The sequence below is a fragment of the Perognathus longimembris genome, chromosome 23, assembly GCF_023159225.1.
Source record: "Perognathus longimembris pacificus isolate PPM17 chromosome 23, ASM2315922v1, whole genome shotgun sequence".
Lineage (NCBI taxonomy): Eukaryota > Metazoa > Chordata > Mammalia > Rodentia > Heteromyidae > Perognathus > Perognathus longimembris.
In genome coordinates, this window is record NC_063183.1 from 36,015,843 (window position 1) to 36,034,272 (window position 18,430).

Sequence of the window (18,430 nt, forward strand, 5' to 3'; positions counted from 1 at the left end):
CTCTTAATTTAGAGCAAATAACATTCGTAATGAGAAAAGCTGTCCTTGGAGTCAGGAAGACATTTCTGTCCAGCCTAAGCCGGACCAGGTGATCTCTAGGAAAAGTCATTTCTCCTTTCTGTACCTCTGTTCCCACATCTTCAGAATTTATGAGACTTACATGAGCTCCCTGGCCACAAGTGCCTGTGAGCGTGGAAATCAGTACCCTTTTCTTTCCTCACTTCCGGTCCACTGCTTGCTGTCGGGGCTGCCCAGGGATATCCACCGTGCCTCACAGGAAGAAAGAAGGGTCTCTTGTTCATGACTGGGTGCCCATTAGATTTAGATCTGTGTAGTTCCAAATGGATCTGATATGCATAGGATAACACTTCTAGAACAAACAGCCTTAACGCAATTACCAACTGCGCTTCTTCTGATAAGGGCTCTGGTTCTCTCTGAAGTTGAATTCATTTATGTCAGACCATTAACAATAACATTAGCTGAAATATACATGTATATGCGAATATGTATGTACATACATAGCATATGGTATATTAAATACATACTGCTTTGTAACCTTGATTGGGAGGTGGGATCTAGAAAGACACATTTTCTTCAAGAATCTTCATCATAAAAGCTTTCACCTAAAGATGTTTCTTTATTTCCCCATATTACTTGTGTAGTAGCTATTGATTAAAATGAGCTCTGGCTTCCTTTCATTGGGTCTTGTCAGAGTGGGAAATACATGAAACAGTTAGAAATATGCAGCAATTTGTGAGCTTCCGGAGGACTGAGAAGGGAAAGAGTGAGGGAAGATAAATGTATATAACTCTAAGCTTTACCATCTCCATTTTACATTGAAAAACTACAGTTTTAGAAGAGGCAAATACATCATTTAATGGGTTGACTAACAGTAGACATTCATCACACCTTCAGAATAGTTTACAAGATTTTCTCTAGAACAATATATGAGTGCCAGCTCTTGCCTGTCTGGTGCTGAAGTTCTCTAGCCAGCCACACAAGGACGAATCCTAGTAACTCTGCTCGTTGTAAAAAGTTAAGCTTGCCTTGTTGTGACTTCTGAAAACAACCCTCCTCCTGCTGCCCGGAGCCGTCCAGGAGTCTCCCTGGTGCCTTGTACACAGCCTGTCCAGGGTCCTTCAGACCACTAATCTGGAGATGCTCCCCTGTCACTACCCAGATCTAAGCGCGAGACTCCCCATTATTAACTTTTTAACTTGTTTGCCTTGACCCTGGATTTTCTTTTGAAGAGAAAGAAATAACATTCTGACTTTAGATGCTGCCCTTTTTATTGATTCTGTAGCTGGTCATCCACACCTCTACAGAAACAGAATTTCCTGCCTAGAAAATGACAAATCCCGTTATTAAAGTTAGTCTTGTATGCAAAGGCTTGTCAAAAACACTCTTTACTATGTGCCATGTGTTAGCACTCACCTTGCAGATGTACTCACGTTAGCCTACTCTGGTGACAGAACTATGTACAAATATTAGGCTTTGTCCTAACACTGCCACTGACTAAGATGTAGCCAGGGAAGACCATACAGACTCTAGGCTTCCGTTTTAGCTGCTCAAAAAGAAGACGTTAAAGTACAAAATCCGTCCTTATAAAACACTGAGTTAGAAAAGGAGGGTTCCACTTCCCTTCCTCCTAGAGTTGTAGCCCTCCACTGCAAGTAACAAAGAAACATTAATTTTTTATGGCAGCCATCATGTTTAAAGCCACATATGCATATATTTAGCCCTTTTTTTATTATTATCTTGAAGTAGTTGTATAAAGGAGTTTCCATTTAACAAAGCAGTTTGTAAATACGGTGTATCTTTATCAGTGTCACTGCTTTTAACATTTTCATCCATCCCTTCCCTACCCACCCCTTCCCTCAGTTGTTTTTCATTGTGATATTTTATTTTTTGCCAATATCTTGGTTTTATTTTTTCCATTTACTATTAATCTTTAAGTAGTTGTACAAAGTACAAAGTACAAAGGTGTTGCCATTTAATGAAGCAGTTTATGAATATCATGTATCTTAATCAGTGCCATCCCTTTCAATATTACATTGGATTCTTGACTGCATTCTCCTCTTCTTCATTTGTCTACTCCTTTCCTTTTGATCCTACCCTAACCCTTCCAAGTACCTGCTTAATGAGTAAAATGTACTTGTTCTTTTCCTGCTTTGATGTACACAAAATTTTCCAAGGTTGATGCAGGATGGCAGCCCAAAAGTAATAAGTGTTGATTATATAATTTTAACATGTTTTGAGACCTGATTCTCCTTTAAAGTTTCATATAGAAGAAAAGGTATTCTGTAGAAATTTGTAGGAGTTCTTTCCTCAAAGAGCCAGCCATTATTTTGAGAAATTAAATATTATAAGTGAGAAAACTCCAAACTAAGGCTTCAATCTGTATTTTTCATATACCAACCTCTCACTGAACATGCATCTTTTAATCTTCTCCCCTGTGGTTCTTCCCCAAGCTATGCTATAATTGTAGGATTTAATGCTGATGTAGTATATTTTAATCTTTTCTTGGTCAGCTGGTTTTTATAAAGCTATATATGCCATTACATTTTGAGAGTAACCTTTTGGTAGCATGATTTTTTTTGTTGTTAAGTCTGCCATAGCCAAGATGTTCACTTATGGTAAGAAAGTATGTTCGTGTATGAAAAAAATGGATTGATTGATTGGCTATAGTATTTCTAAGGAAAATCCCATATTACCTGATGTAAATACTGACCATTTTCCTTGGACAAACTTCTGTAAGTAAATCTGGTTACAAAAAGTACCGCAGGTCAGACCCCAGTGGCTTACGCCTGTCATCCTACCTACTTAGGAGGCTGAGATCTGAGGATTATGGTTTGAAGCCAGCCCGGCAAGAAAATCCATGAGACTCTTATCTTCAATAAATTACTGAGAAAAAGCCAGAAGTGGTGCTGTGGTTCAAATGGTAGAGTGACACCGTTGAGCCAAAGAAGCTCAGGGACAGATTCTAGGCCCAGAGCTCAAGCCTCAGGACCAGCAGGGGAAAAAAAACAAAAATAAGTACTGCAGTCACATTTAGGGTACAGCATCTTGATTGTTTATAGTTTCTTGGTGATGTCAGTACTGTTACCATGTAGAAAAGTTAAAAAACCAAAACTTTGACATTTAATACCATTGCTTCTAGCTAAGATAAAATATTCACCAGATAGGAAACCCACCCTCTCTAATCTCAGGGCGTTTTTCCTCTGCAGTGAAGCATCGGTTGTTTGCTCAAATAAGCTACATTCTTACTGCAAGACTTGTTCACACTAAAATACCCACTCACTGTTTTGCTTTGATTTTGCTAGCTCAGTGACCTGTCGGAATGGGTATGTTACTTGCTTTTTTATACACTTGTACTTGCATGGACAGCCACCTCCAGCTGTGTTTGTAATGAAGTGGGCCTTTCACTTGTGAGTGTTCAGGACATTTCCATTCTTCGTGCCTCTGCCATTACAAACCCACAACAATGCTACTGCACCACACACTTTAGTCTTGTGCCACTAAGAGGTGGCTGCACACTTAGAAATTCCTGACCAGGCAGCTCTTTCACACTGCTCTGCAAGTAGAATGGCTTGCCTGTGGGTGAATTTATTTCTTCTCTTGAAGACATTGAAAGTTGCTGTCAACGCCTCTCCTTTTTCCTCTTGATAGACCTGGATGGCCGTGGCCTTCAGATCCAGTGTGGGAAGATGACATAGTGTGCAGTTGCCTCCTCCCCTTGCTTTGCCCTTCCTCGGTGTTATTATGCAACTCTAGCTGTGCTCTTCCCCAAGGCTGGAGTTCATAATAAAAGTGGAAAAAGCTAGTTGGATATTGTTTGTCTCGCGTGCAATATTCCCCAAACAAACCAACAGAACAGTCGTGTCAATAATGAAGAATAACCACTACGGTTAACTAGCTTTTTACATTTTACATTTTCTCACATCCCTGTTGAAGCTTTTCAAGGGAAAGAACACAGAGAGTGAGTTTCTAAAGCCCAGACCCCCCTCAACTCCTCCACTTGGTGAATCCTGTGCTGCAGCCTTGGAGCTGCCTCCTCTTGGTGAAACTGGCTTGTTCTGAAATTGACACTTCACCGTGGAGACCAGTAGTGTGCCTGTGTGATCCTAGTATTGCACATGGGTCGGCACTGAATTTCAGTCACATCACCTATCCGCGTGTTTCCTCCTTTCCTGGTACAGATGTTGGAATGCTGCTAGAACAGCTTCGGCTTCTCTATCATAGTCTCTAATGGCCCCTTTTATTTTCTATATTTTAAATCGCCAAAGGTTGAAATGTTTTGTTGGTTTTTTTTAATCCTCATAGAGGGGTGAGGTGGGATTTGGGTGTCTGAGCTTTCTCCAGTAATACTCTGTAGTCAGTTGCCATATTCTTCAGATTGTTTTGCAGTAAAAGGATTTGAATTCAGGGCCTCTAGCTGGTGTCAAGCCTTTCCCTCTTTCTTTTCTCCCTCTCTCCCTCCCTCTCCCCTCCCTCTCTTTTCAGATAGGATATTGCTTTTAGCCCAGACCTAGCCTCAGACTGTGATCCTCATACCCATTTCTTCACAAAGCTGGGATCACAGGCATGACCCACCTTGCCTTGCTAGTTTGTCGACATGGGATCTTACTAACTTTTTGCCCAGATTGGATTCAAATTTAAAATCCTCTTGATCTCTACCTCCAGAGTACCTGGGAGTACAGGTCTGTTTCACACAGCATTTCAGAGTCTCTTACTCTGCTCGGCATTGGCATTTTAGTGAGTGTCGTACGCCATGCTCATTTCTAGCACCTTCTCAGGGCAAGCCTAACCCCTTGAGTGATACTAGTGCCTGGGAGCAGCCTAAGTGCCAAGGGCGCTGATTCCCTGGTCCCAGATGGGTGACCCGGGTGACCCACCCTTCCCAGAACCACTGGGATGTGTGGGGCCAATGAAGCCATGGGGATACGGTGCATAATTTACTAGCTGTTTCCTACTGTAGGTCTGTGATATTCCCAGGCACGCTGAAGAACACTCTCAAGTTCCGCCCTGTGCATTCTCCTTCCCCTCTCACAGCCTGTCTTCTAGAACACACATCCCTCTGAACACCTTGCCTCCATCCCTTTACAGAGCTGCTTGTACTCTGGTCGCTTTAGCTCTGACTCTGCTGATTTCACTTGCAACTTACTAGGTTATATTTGATTGTGCTGTTTGCAGGACAAGGGGGAATTGGAAGTTCATCATGCTAAATCCTCAGTCCTACTGGGTGAAGCAAAAATGCTTCACCTATTTTTTGTAGTTTCAGTGATTTGAAGCAGGTCTGCCAACCTCTCATTGTCTGACAGTTTATAATTATGGCCTTACTGGCATGCACTTTTTTCTAAACATTTTAACTTGCTTTTAATGCTCTCAACCACCCAGGCTATTCTTTATTGTGCATAGTAGCTACCACTCAACATTTGGAAAGATAAAGTATTTTTTAAATGTAGCTCTTTACAAAAGGAATCTATTTGTGTCTAGCCATTTTACTTCACATATGATATGCTGCTACTAACGTTCAGTTCTGATAGAAGAAAAACAGCCTCTACTATTTTGATTTCTTGTGCTAAATTATGTTTTAAAAGATCAGTCTCCTCTTCTGATGAGTGGTGTTTCAGTTGCATCTTGCGAAATATGCCAAAGCAGTTGAGCAATTTCCATGTGCACAAGATGGGCTTCATATACACACACTTGAACTATGAAGAGTCTCAGGGCAAGTCCAGTTTTTCTTACAAATCTTTGTTCTCAGGAAGGATAATGATGAGTTGGCTGGCGTTACATCGTTGGCATTTTTGGCTTCCCCTGGCGTTGGCTGTAGACTACCTTGTTTGTAAGACATGAGGTGTTCACCACAGACTGTCCCACTTGGGGCCTCTGAAGTTTTCCAGACTAGCTTAAAAACCAAGTGGTCACCAATAAGAAACACCAGGGTCACCATTTTATTTTATTTTATTTTATTTATTTTTTTTTTTTTTTGGCCAGTCCTGGGCCTTGGACTCAGGGCCTGAGCACTGTCCCTGGCTTCTTCCCGCTCAAGGCTAGCACTCTGCCACTTGAGCCACAGAGCCGCTTCTGGCCGTTTTCTGTATATGTGGTGCTGGGGAATCGAACCTAGGGCCTCGTGTATCCGAGGCAGGCACTCTTGCCACTAGGCTATATCCCCAGCCCAGGGTCACCATTTTAACAAAACTGGTGTCATGAGCCAAGCATATTACCAGTATTCTGTTACCTTCTAAATAGCTTCCGTAGTTTTCATCCTCATTTTATAATCTAGTGATAATTTCACTGTAAGACTCTCATTATTGGAACTGGGAATCAGTGCTCCAAGACTACATTGGACATGTGTATTGCTGCAACCACTTCTTGCAGTGTATCTCATGTCTCTTAAGATAGTTCCAAATACAGGCATCACTTTTTCTGGAATGTTCTTTTTGGTTGAAAGGAGCATGGGTTAACATTTTTAGCATTATTGCCAAAGTCTTTGAGCAATAGAATGACTCTGGCTTGCCTTCATTCTTCTGGCACCAAGACATGGATATCTGAACTGTTCTTTAATGTTCCGGATTCCACTTTATAAGAAAGAACTTTAGGGACCAAACTCTGGTGCCAGGGATCTGTGTTCTGTGGGGCCTGCCATAACCAGTCCAGCCAAGCCCAGTTGACATTAGCTTGAAGGAGATGCCTAGTGACACCAGCAGAGAAGCTTCTTCCAGCATCATAGGGATAGAATGAGATATTATTTTCATGAAGAACATGACCTTAATATTCACAGGGATGTTTCCAAGACTTAGCTAGCCTTCTCTTTTCCCCTGCCTTTCTTAGAAGAAGTAAAAGCTTATGAAACCATTTGGCTCTCTTTCAGGTAACAGAGTCTTGGGGTGCACTGCTGTATGGTCCTGAACTGTCTCTCCCTTCACATATTTTAAAAGCACTCACAATGCTGCCTGTGTTCCTCTGTCCTCTGGTTCCTGGCACAAATTCCTAGGGTGTAAAGAAAAGTCTTTCTTCCTTGATTCATCAAGCTGCATACATAGCTGATCACCTATATATGATAAATGTACATACTGATGACTGGGCCGTGATGTGGTCCTCAGTGATTTGAATATCCCATCATGTCTCAGGTCTCTGGCCATCCACCTCTCCTCGCTGAGGACCATCACACACAATTTCTCTTGGGTGATGTATTTGCTTCTTCAAGGACTTTTCCAAAAGTCCGTCCCAGTCAGCAGCCATCCTTTCCGATGGAAAGAGCTGAGATCAGCTGCAATGTTCTTTTGGGTAGCAACGCATCACATTATGTTAATAGTAACCCAAAGCCCACTAGGAAATTTTCAGAGCTGTGAACTCGCTAACACTTAGGCAAAATATTCTTCTCACATGGCTGTTTTTCAAAAGTCCACCTTTTAGTTAGTTTCCCCCATCCATTGAAGAAAGCAAACATGAACATAAGTGTATTGTAATTTTGTTCATCCATATGAAGAGGAGGATTTTTTTTTTCCTCCTCTGATTGTGAAACCCATTCAGTGTTTCTAAGCCAGCTTCTCCTCCTGCTCTTTCTGGAGCTCTGAAGGTGCTCCTCTGAAGATGCCTTTATTTCTTCCTGCAAAGCTTTCCACAGTGGCTTAGGGCTCAGAGGAAGCCAGGTGTATTGTTGGTTCAGTAGATTATCCTCCCAATGTCAGAGTGATAAATTTGCTCCCTGCACAATGGGGAGAAAATAGATCAGATGGTGCATGCTCTATTTGGGTCCCAGTTTCCAATCACATTTCAGCAGAGGAGACATTTGACCTTTCTTCCCACCTGACAGAAAGGCTAGCTGGTGGAAAAAGCATTTGAACCTAAGCTAGGGCTCTGAAAGGTAGACTTTTGAAAACGACCATGTGGGAACATTGCCTAAGCGTTAGGCAGTTCACAGCTCTGTGAGGCGCTAACCCTGCAGAGAGATACAAGAGTGGAGCAGAGTAAATGAAGATGCTACAGTTCACTGAGGTGAACCAATAACACATAGAAACCACAGCGAAGCATAGTATCAAGATGGTTGGTTCCAGTTGGGGTGGGGATGGGCATGGGGGCCAGAGGGTCAGCCAAGTAGAGAAGAAACAGTGTCAGCCCACTAATCATGTTCTTTCCCATTAATCATGACTTTCCCCGGGCTTAGTGCAGTTCATAGGTAGGAGGGAGGCATGGATGGGATGCTCTGCTGACTGGCAGTATGGTGAGTAGATGGGTCTCCAGGGGGTCAGGCAGGCCTGGAACGGCTTCACCATCAAGCTTGAACTGTCCAGGCATCACGCATGCAAACTTTACAGGAAGGGTCATGCCTTCCCATCTGCCACATGCACCAGCCGGTCTGAGTCAGGAGGGGCAATTGGATATCACTCCTAACGCCACCGAAGCTAAAAGGAAGTGAGATGTTTATTCTTTGCTTGTGGAAAGATGTTTTTAAAAGAAAGGCAATTGTGGATCCAGAAGAATAGTCCTGAAGGCAGGGATGTTCGTAGTAACAGGTACCATACTGATTCCTTGGGCAGAAGGTCCAGAATAGCCGAGAAGCTTGAGCGGGCTAGCTCTCAGGCCCGTCTGTGCATCAGAGTGACCCAGAGATTCAGGTCGGGGACACTGTGCCGTGTCTGGGATACAGGGCACACAGGACTCCGGGTCAGTTCCTTGAGAGCCCAGCCCACTACTGCCCCACAGATCAAAATCTTAGGAAAATGGCCCAGTTTGTTGTGCTGGGTTTATGTGGTTTTGTTTTCATTTCAAAAACTCTTTACTAGTGACTAGTCTCCAGCTCGGATTGCAGGCTACTTCTCCAGGATGAATCCATGAGCGGCTCGGAGTAATGGAGCCATTGCCCCCAAACAGCTTCTGGTCTGGGGCAGCTGTAATGGGTCAGGAGCACCTGTTCTTTTCCTTTCCAGGTTGCTCGTGCAGCCTTCTTCCCAAGGCCACGTACATGCACACTTCAAGAAAGAAACAAGCTGTGTTTTACTTGGGCTTGTAGACAAAATATGCTGAGCCAACCTGCAGGTAGCAAGACCACAGTTGGGACCAGTACTGTAGGAATAGAAAGATAAGAAATGGAGAGATGTCAGTTGATAGAAGACATCCAGGACCATGGTGGGTTGGGGGAGGAACTTCAAGAACTTCGTGACAGCCAGGTACTGTAGCTCAAGCCCATAATCCTAGATGCTTAGGAAACAACGATCTTAGTTTGAAGCCAACTGAGCCTTAATGTTTCTGTGACTCCATCCCAACCAATGGCTAGACAGAGTAGTGTGTGCCTATTAATACCGGCAACAGGAGAAACACTGTGGTGCCTCTTCTTTTCAGAACTTGATTAAACTCCTATTGCATGGTTTTGGTTTTGGATATTTTTTGAGACAGTGTCTTGCTGTCCCAGACACATCCTAAACTCTCAATCCTTCTCCCAAGTACTGGGATCGTAGGCATGTGCCTGGTATGATTTATTTTTTTTCACGGTCTCTAGAGAGCCCCTGAGAGATACTCAGAATGTGAAAGCCTTTCACATTGAGTTCTGAGTTGAGTTGCTTGTACTTGGATTTCTTAAAGGGAAATGTCTGCAGGGGTCCATCCTGAAGGTTTCTGTAGCCAGTGGCTCAGGCATGTCTGACTGTTGGTTTTAGACTACTTCCCATTACCATTGAGTAGAAAATCAAGGTGTGGAAAGACTGACATTTTATCCTTGACACCACCTCACATTCGTGCCCCACAGTGGAGAGTTTAAGAAATGAGATAGTTCTGCCCAGCCCAGAAAATGGAGACTCTGGCAGCTTGTACTGGAGTGTCCATTCCAAACACTTGATGAAGAGCCAGGGCACATCCCGCACTGAACTCTTCCAGGTTTCAGGTTGAATTTCAGGGAATTAGGAGGGCTGCACTATACCTGTTGAATTCCTGTCTCATTCACTGGCTCTGCCTCCTAATAACAGCTCAATGGATATGTATATACACTCCTCCTGTCCACAGACTGTCTTCCTGAACTGCAGTGTTCTACAAGAAAGTGCCAGCTTTATTGCAATGAAAGAGAAGCTGCCTATTACCAGGCATTTCCAAATCAAGACCTGTTGGGAAAGTGCCTGCCAGTGTCTTTGCTGCTGCATGAACTGGAGAGGCATTGCTCCACCCTCCCTGTCCACCCCTCCTAGGAAAGTAGTTTGCTTGAGTAAAGTCATCAGAATTTGAGCAGAAGTAGTTGATCCCCCAGCCTGCTGTGGTAGGAGAAAGAACCCAGTAAGAGCCAGGAGCTAGAGAAGATGACGGGCTGTCAGAGGAGCCATACAGGAGTGAATTCCTGTGCCGGAAGATTTTCCTGTGCAATCCGGAGCTTGTTCTGTAGGTGCAGTATGGAGGGGCTCCAGGGTCTTGAAGAGAAGCTGTCTCTGGGGGTTTCAGGTAGCTCCAGAGTCTCAAAGGAAGCTGCTAGAATGCAGGCCTGTACGCCCTCAGGGGAATCATGTTCCTGAGGATCCTGGTGCATTAACTTCCCTTGAGCAACTGAGGGTTTAACAGACACAATCCTTTCATGGCACCTCATTTCTTTAAATTCATGCAGCATGTCACCCCTGTACCTAGATGTTTGCTTTTTACTGAGCTGATGACACAATGATGGAGTTGAAGAAAACTCAGGAAAGGATAAGGCTAGTGGTTCTTCAGCTGTCCAGGAGACTATTTCATTTTTATATGTTTCCTTATCGTACTGGCGTCTATACTTAATAGTAGTTGGAGACATTTTGTGGTCTACCGTTTCCACAGAGGCATATCATAAACATTTTTCTATTTGCACACAGCCTCTGTGACTTCAGACTTTAATGGTTGCAGAATAGAAGGTGGGAAGAGCTTCCGTGATTTACTAGACAATAATTTCTTTGGGACATTTAGGTCCTTTCCAGGTATTTTGTTTTGTTGTGCCCATTATAATGCTCTTATCACCACTGTGTACATATGCTCCAGCAAAGGTTATAGACCTCTTTTATTACTCTTTTCTCACATTGCCATCATGCCTTGCAAAGCAGTAGTTCTCAGTGCCACAGTTTGCTGGCTTACATCAGCTAAATTACAGCTCCAGCCACAGTTTTTCCTCTATATTTGCAAATTTTATAGATGTAAAATGATATACCCCAACTCCTTTGTTATTCCTTCCATTACTGAGAGATAAAATTGCTTCCATATGTTTCAATTTTATTCCACTATGAATCACTAATTCATATGCTTTGCCTGCTTCTTGAGACTTTTTTCACATATCTTGATTAGATATTAGCCCTTTTGTCAGAGTGAGACAAAATCTCTTTGTAGTCTATGAAATTTTGCTGTTTCCATTGTTCTGAAGTTCAGCCATGTGCATCTATTCCTGTTCATCTTTTCTTCCTTTGAATGTATTTGTTATTTCAAAGCATGGGTAAGTATTAGGTTTGCAAAGCATGTAAACGACTCTGTTATAGGCTAGCTGTTCTAGAATTTAATTTTGAAATGAGATATTCAACTTTCTCATCCATCCAGAATCTGATATTCTTATCTGCTTGTGTTTCTTGTGGCTTTTATTGAATGCGTTTCTAGTGTGCTACACGCATGTCACAGTGTTCCGGGCCTCATGCTCCCACTGAGGCGCCATTAGACTGAAAACCTCAGCATGCTGTCATAGCTAGGTACTAACACACTGGCTGCCTCCTGCTCCCTACTTGTTTGTAATCCACTCCGGAGTGATTTTGTATCACAGTATTTCTTAAAACTCAGTTCCTTTTCTTATTGGCATTTCCAGAAAATGTTTTGTAACTTTTTAAATTAATTTATTGTCAACGTGATGTACCGAGGGGTTACCGTTTCGTACGTTAGACAGTGAGTACAAATCTTATCAAACTTGTTGCCTCCTCCCTCATTTTTCTCCCACCTTCCCCTCCCCCCCGCACATTTCCAGAAAATTTGAAGTTTTGTTGAATCCCAAAATAGTCTATTGTAATTCTAATTAAAACCAGTAATTTTACAAGTGAATTTAGGAGACTATGCATTACCATTTCTCCTCTTGTGATAAATTACACTCCTTTGTCTTACCCAATCAAAATTTATTTTATGCAATAGTGTTTTATTTTAAAAGTTCCACTCACCTAAGCAAATTTGATATTTTGTGACAATAATAAATTGGATATTTCATGATTTTTTTCTAACTGGTCATACTACATTATTTGATTTTATTTATTTCTACTTCTAAGTGTTCTTGATAAGGCAGGATTATTATCTGTCGCTTGTGTGACAGGATAGGCCCATCGCCTAGGCCACGGAAAGGGCCTTCGTCATGTTCTAGGACCTTGGACTTTCCTTTCCCTCTTTCTTTGATGGCCTAAGAGAAGAACAGAAGCAGGATGCAAATGCAAGAGAAAATTAAAGCACACGTGCTCTGCCACACCTCGCAGAGTCATGGCCTCGAAGCTTAGTAGGTTGCAATCAGTTCAGCAAGGAGCCCTCCTGCGAACCGGGCATGTTTCTTAGAGCCCAGAACCCCTGAAGCGGAATAAAGGACAACAGATCATAAAATGAGATGGCTTTGAAAACTCTGTCTTGAAGCATTTATGTGTGGCTAGATGGAAGGTACTTTATCTGGTTTACCCTCTGGGAGAGAGTGTCTATCCTCTAGCAGCTATGGGAGGAAATGTTAGAAGGCTGGGCACAGCAGCTCATTCCTAAAATCCCAGCTACTTTGGAGCCACAGTTTGGAGGATTGTGGTTTTGAACTCAGCCATTGCAAAAAGTGAGATGCCATCTTAAAGAACAGCCTGGAACTGGGAGCACACACCTGTCATTCCAGCTACAGGAGAGGTATAGGTAGAAAAATCAGGGTCTAAAATGTGCCCCAGGCAAAAAGGGAGAGCTGTCCGAAAAACTACTGAAGCAAGAGAGGGATAGGGGGATGCTTCATGCGGTGGCGTGCCTCTTAGCAAGCACAAGGCCCTGAGTTCCAAACCAGTACTGCCAAGAAGGAAACGCCAGGGATGGAAATTAATCTTGAAACTTCAGGTTAGATGCTAGTATTAATGGCCCGAGGGACAGGTTTCCTCTAGATATGACATCAGAACTTTATCAGTTTTTCCCTACCTCCTCCGTCTGGCACATGGCACCAACTACTGTCATTCTGCCAGAGAGGTGACAGCCGGGCGGGGTGGGGGGGTCAGGGACAGGACTGCCATCCTGATTAAGTTTCATAGCCTAGGGTTCTGGATCTGCTCCCACCACGAGCAGATTCTCACCATCTTCCAAGTCCTCTGCCACATCTTTCCTACAATACCATTCCAGAATTCCTATCAAGTAGTGAAAAGGATTAGTAGAATGTGCAGTTAGCTCCAAGTTCAGATCCAACTCAAAGCTTATGAACCAGCCAAGGGAAATGTCCTAAGTCTCACAGGCCTCCTCTTTCCTCTCTGGAGAATGGAAACACAAGATCACATTGTCCAGGCTGAATGGGTACATGTCTCCTACAGGCCAGGCCTGACATATGGCCTAGGATGTGGCAAAGACCGGGTGCTCATGGAACGTACAGACGAAAGGAAGATGAATATGTATAGAAAATAACATGGAGTTATATCAGCTAATAAATGACATGAGAATAAAACTGAAATAGGATAAGAGCATGTGTTCTCTTTCAGAGGGTTTTTAGAGAAGGCTTCTCTAATGAGATATGTGGGCACAGAAATGAATAAAGGGTAGAAATTAGCTGAGAGGATACTGGAAGAAGAATAGTTTGAACAGAAGAAAACAGACAAGGAGAGCCCCGTGATAGGGGCACACTTACCTGTAGTAACAGAGGAAATCCAGTATGGCTAGAGTGGTAAGAGTAATGGGTAGATCTTCATCTCGGTACATGAAGATTTGCTACCGGGCCTTCCAGAGAAAATTCTCCCACTCCCAATGCGGGGTTTCCGAAGGCTTCACACTTTGTAAGGACGGGAAGCTACTGAGATGCTTGTAGAAGTGCAGAGGGGAGGAGCCAGCCTCCTCAATGCCACTGTCTCGGGCTAGCAGCTGCTGGCTTCCTACAGTTCCAGACCTTAGAGGAACCAAAAGCTGGAGGAAAGGTGGGGCCATAGACAACAGCAGGAAACACACTTCAGTCAGTTGTTCAAATCGGGACTGCGTTTCCCCCGTGTCAGCCAGCTTGTAAGAGTACAAGCGTACGGTACCGTTTCAGTTAGATTGGAAACATGTGCAAGTTATTTACTATGTGTAAATTTAAAATATTTTAGCACATTTGTAAATACAGAAACTAAAAATGCAAGTGATTTTGAGAAATTCGGAATTACTGGAAAGAGTGCTGCAATTCCTGCATGGTATTAAAATCTGAAGAACACTTAAATATCTCTATAGCTGTCAAGAGAAAGGCACAGCACATTTATATTTAGTTATCAGCTTTTTAGAACATGGTGCCATATTTATCTTTCCTCTCTTTAGGTTCGTTGTATGATATGAGAACACATCTCTTTGATGGAATGATTCTGTTAATCCACATAGTGTTGACTTAGAGTTGCTTGTAGCCGTATTATGGATACCTTTACCTCTCTCCCTGCCAGCAGATTGTGGTGGCTGGAGGGAAGGTGCCCAGACAGCAAAACCTCAGACTGCCCAGCGTAAAGTGGGGGTTCCATAGAAGCTGCCTTTGATCTACAGAAGGAGAGTGCTGGAATTTATCTTGATATTGTTTTCTTGGGTTCTTACTTCTCTGTGCGTTTAGAGAGGACAGAGCCTGGGCTCATTACCTCCTAAAAGAGCAGTGTGATCAAAACCCATTGCCTATCTGTAGATGGGTTCACATGATGATGAGTTTCCCCCGCCGGGAAATGTTGAGGCCAAATATTCCATTGTCTGTAGGCTCAGCTGTTCACGCTACCTACTCACCTGCGCCTGGTGTGAGTTTTGTTTCCTATCATGTGCTGCTCAGTTCAGCATAGCAAAGTGGGAATCAGACCAAAGGCAAGACAAGGTAGAAGAACATAGGCTATAATAATAAAGCCTAGGAGACTGACTTTGATTTTTCATCCTCCAACGGCTCCGTGTTGGGCAGTCTCCACCCTTCACACCTCCTTCTCCACGGTGTGGGATGCTGCCCAGCAAAGGGCCAAAGCGGAGCGGCCGGGGAGGCACCAGAGAGGCCCAGATGGTCTCTCCAGTGAAGGATCCATTTCTGCACGACCAGTTACCCTTTTACATCCTGGACTTCCCAGCCACCCCATTTGTGTAGAAAGAAGTCCTTTGAGTGGAAGACAAGTGCTAGAGTTGAAAGCACACATGCTAGAAGGGAAAGACAGAGACTGCAAGACACAGAATGTGAACCTGTGCCCGCCCTCCAAGCTGCCTTCTCTCTCTAGGCTGTAGTTACATCACCTTTGTTTCTCTTTCTCGCTCTGAACGCTTCTGAGAAGTTTCAAAGGAAGGTAAGCAGCACCTTTCTCATTTACATGCTTTCCTGGTACAGCAGCTCTGGGGTTCTGCGGCCATTTCCGGGGAGAAGTATGGCCCTGAGCCCTCTCCGGAGGATGTTGCATGGCTGTAGTCACGAGTCTCCTTCTGCACATTAGCCAGACACTTGCTTCTGGAATGAATTTCTTGGGAGCTTGCCATGAGTCTGTCCCCTAGAATTTCCATGCCGCTTTGCTGTCTCCACAAGCCATGTCTGGCACACGCTGACATCTGCCCTCCTTGTTCCCACAGGCAGCACAAGGGGGTAGCCACAGGACCCTGCTGTATGGCCATGCAATTCTCCTCAGGCACTCCTTCAGTGGAATGGTAAGCAATCTGGAACTAGAGAAGGGGAGGGGAGGGGAGGAGGGAGAAGGAGGGGGAGTGGTGCAGGAAACCAGCAACTCTAATTCAGTATTGCCATCCAGAATGCAGATCATCAGCCCATCGTCCTTCATAGCACTTACCTCCAGCTTCAGGCACTTGTGCTTAAAATTCACTACATTCCCACTCCATGAGAAAGAGTCATATGTTTTTCTTACTTTGCTAAGCCTAACCCAATAAGTACAGGGCTTGTATATATTATATGCTTAGTAAATAATGGTTGGATTAACTGATAAAACAGACCATAGAGTGACTGATGTCTTTAGTGTGCAAGCATAACGGACATAGAAGAGAAACCAAACAATTGGGGGTTTTGTGACATTTCTCTTGCCCAGCTGAAAGAAATGGAATGGTGTTCAGGGCCTTTAATCCTCAGAGAATATGAAAGCATTGTGTTAATCCAGAGACAAGGGGATAAGGCCTAAGGCAATGACTCCTCGCGGAGTTAGAACCACAGTAACCAGAATGGTAACAGCTCACTGTAACTTGAAAAGTAATGCTACTTAAAAATAAATATAACTTGTAAGAGTGTAGGAATAACAGATATTTGCAGATCATATGACAAGTATTATGATGTCACCCGAGGCTAATACCTGTCAACTCCCTAACATTCAGTCTGGGTTCCTAAGTGTCTTATTTTCACTTGCTGTCGGTGAAAAGAAGATCTGTCTTCTTTTGCTAGCCCTAGTGGAAACTGATACACTAAGCCAAGACTTTATTTTCACACATTACACCTGCAGTCTCAGGCAGAGTTCTTCCAAAAGCTTATACTGTCAAATTAGTGGAATCAGCAGCTGCCTATTAAATAATTTATTTACTACATTTTGTTTTTCCTGAGCACAGATGAGAAGTTGACCTTTCAGTCTGAACACCCCTTGGTTTTGGTCATTCATGGCAAAAGACAACAGAATTGGCCAAGTGTATGAGTAGGACATGTGGACACATTGTGCAGGGGACTTGGTACCCCAACAACTTCTGTGGTTCAAGGGTTGTGGTTTGAAGCCAACCTGGACAGACTCTAGCCACTAAAAGGCCACTAACTCCAGTTAACCACTAAAATAGGAGTGGAGGGAGTGGGAATGTGGCTTAGTGGTAGAGTGCTTGCCTAGCACGCATGAAGCTCTGGGTTCGATTCCTCAGCACCACATAGAAAGCCAGAAGTGGCGCTGTGGCTCAAGTGGCAGAGTGCTAGCCTTGAGAAAAAAGAAGCCAGGGACAGTGCCTAGGCCCTGAGTCCAAGCCCCAGGACTGGCATAAATACATACATACATACATACATACATACATACATACATACATACATACATACATACATAAATGGAGTGGAGCTGTGGCTCAAGTGATAGAGTTGCACAAGCCTTGAGTGGAAAAAGCTATGTATGGGACAGCACCGAGGACCTGAATTAAAGCCTTGTGCGTGCACACTTCTCATAGCTTGGAAAACTCAGGCAAATTTCTAGTACAGACAGGAATGTTTACACTATTTGCCAGTAAATTCAGCCTTCAAGATTTCACGCACACTGGCTGAATCCTTTTAAGAGCAACTTTAGGAATGAAGCTTATGAAATATAACTTTGCACAAGATGCTCATCACCACTACCCACCTGCCCCTCCTCTGCCTCTTATGTGTCGTCATAGAGGTAGCAAAGGGTCTTTTCTTTATTAAGTTGCTTTAAAAATCATTTTTGATTGGGGTGCTGGTGGCTCACACCTGTAATTCTAGCTGAGATCTGAGGATCATAGTTCGAAGCCACCCTGGGCAGGGAAGTCTGTGAGACTCTTATCTCCAGTTAAACTCCAAAAAAATCTGGAAGTGGAGCTGTGGCTCAACTTTTGAGCACAAAAACCTCAGGGACAGCACCCAGACCCTGAATTCACGCCCCAAGACTGGCATCAAAATGATTTTTTGAAGGTTTACCTGAACATATATATGTGTTTATAATCAGAAAAGAAAGACACCACTGTTATTTGAGAAGTTTTAAAGTTCAGGAGATTTAGGAAATAAGAAATAAATAGGTAGAGTAGCACATGTTATCCCTACCGTCCCCTAACCCTTCATTATCCAGACACACACTTTTATCACTCTGGGATATATTTTTTTGATCCAGTGCTCAGAATTTAAATGTTATTCACATGTTAGCTCTGCAAGTATACTATGTATCATGGTTATTTATGGTTTTGTGGTTCAATATATTATAAACAAAGATCCATGCTGTTATACATTCTTGATGCCTTCTCTTAATAACATAATATCCTACAGAAGAGAAGCACTAAGTTTTATCTGGACTTTCTACTATTGTCACTTTTGTTCCATTTATATTTCCAATTTACAAGTTGCTGAGTATCTAAAGCATCATCAGTGATCCCAATTTACTGATATAACATATAGTTGTACAAATTTAAATCCACAGGTCATCAAATAAGATCATCTTTGAGGTTTTAAATGTGTAACAAATTTTCCAAGTGGATTGTAGCAATTAACTTTGAAGGAGCAAAGTAATTGAATCCTTGTTAAAGCAACTTGTTGCTGAAATGGACAGGAAGGTAACTAATGGTGGGCTGCCAAGCA

The 18,430-nt window shown here is 43.1% G+C and overlaps 1 protein-coding gene across 1 annotated transcript in view; it reads left to right on the forward strand.

The window, feature by feature from the left end:
• Ryr3 (ryanodine receptor 3) overlaps positions 1-18,430 on the forward strand; it is a 369,516-nt gene that overhangs the window by 126,044 nt on the left and 225,042 nt on the right. The window contains 1 exon segment of the mRNA XM_048333185.1: positions 15,730-15,804. Coding sequence (XP_048189142.1) covers positions 15,730-15,804 — 75 coding nt within the window.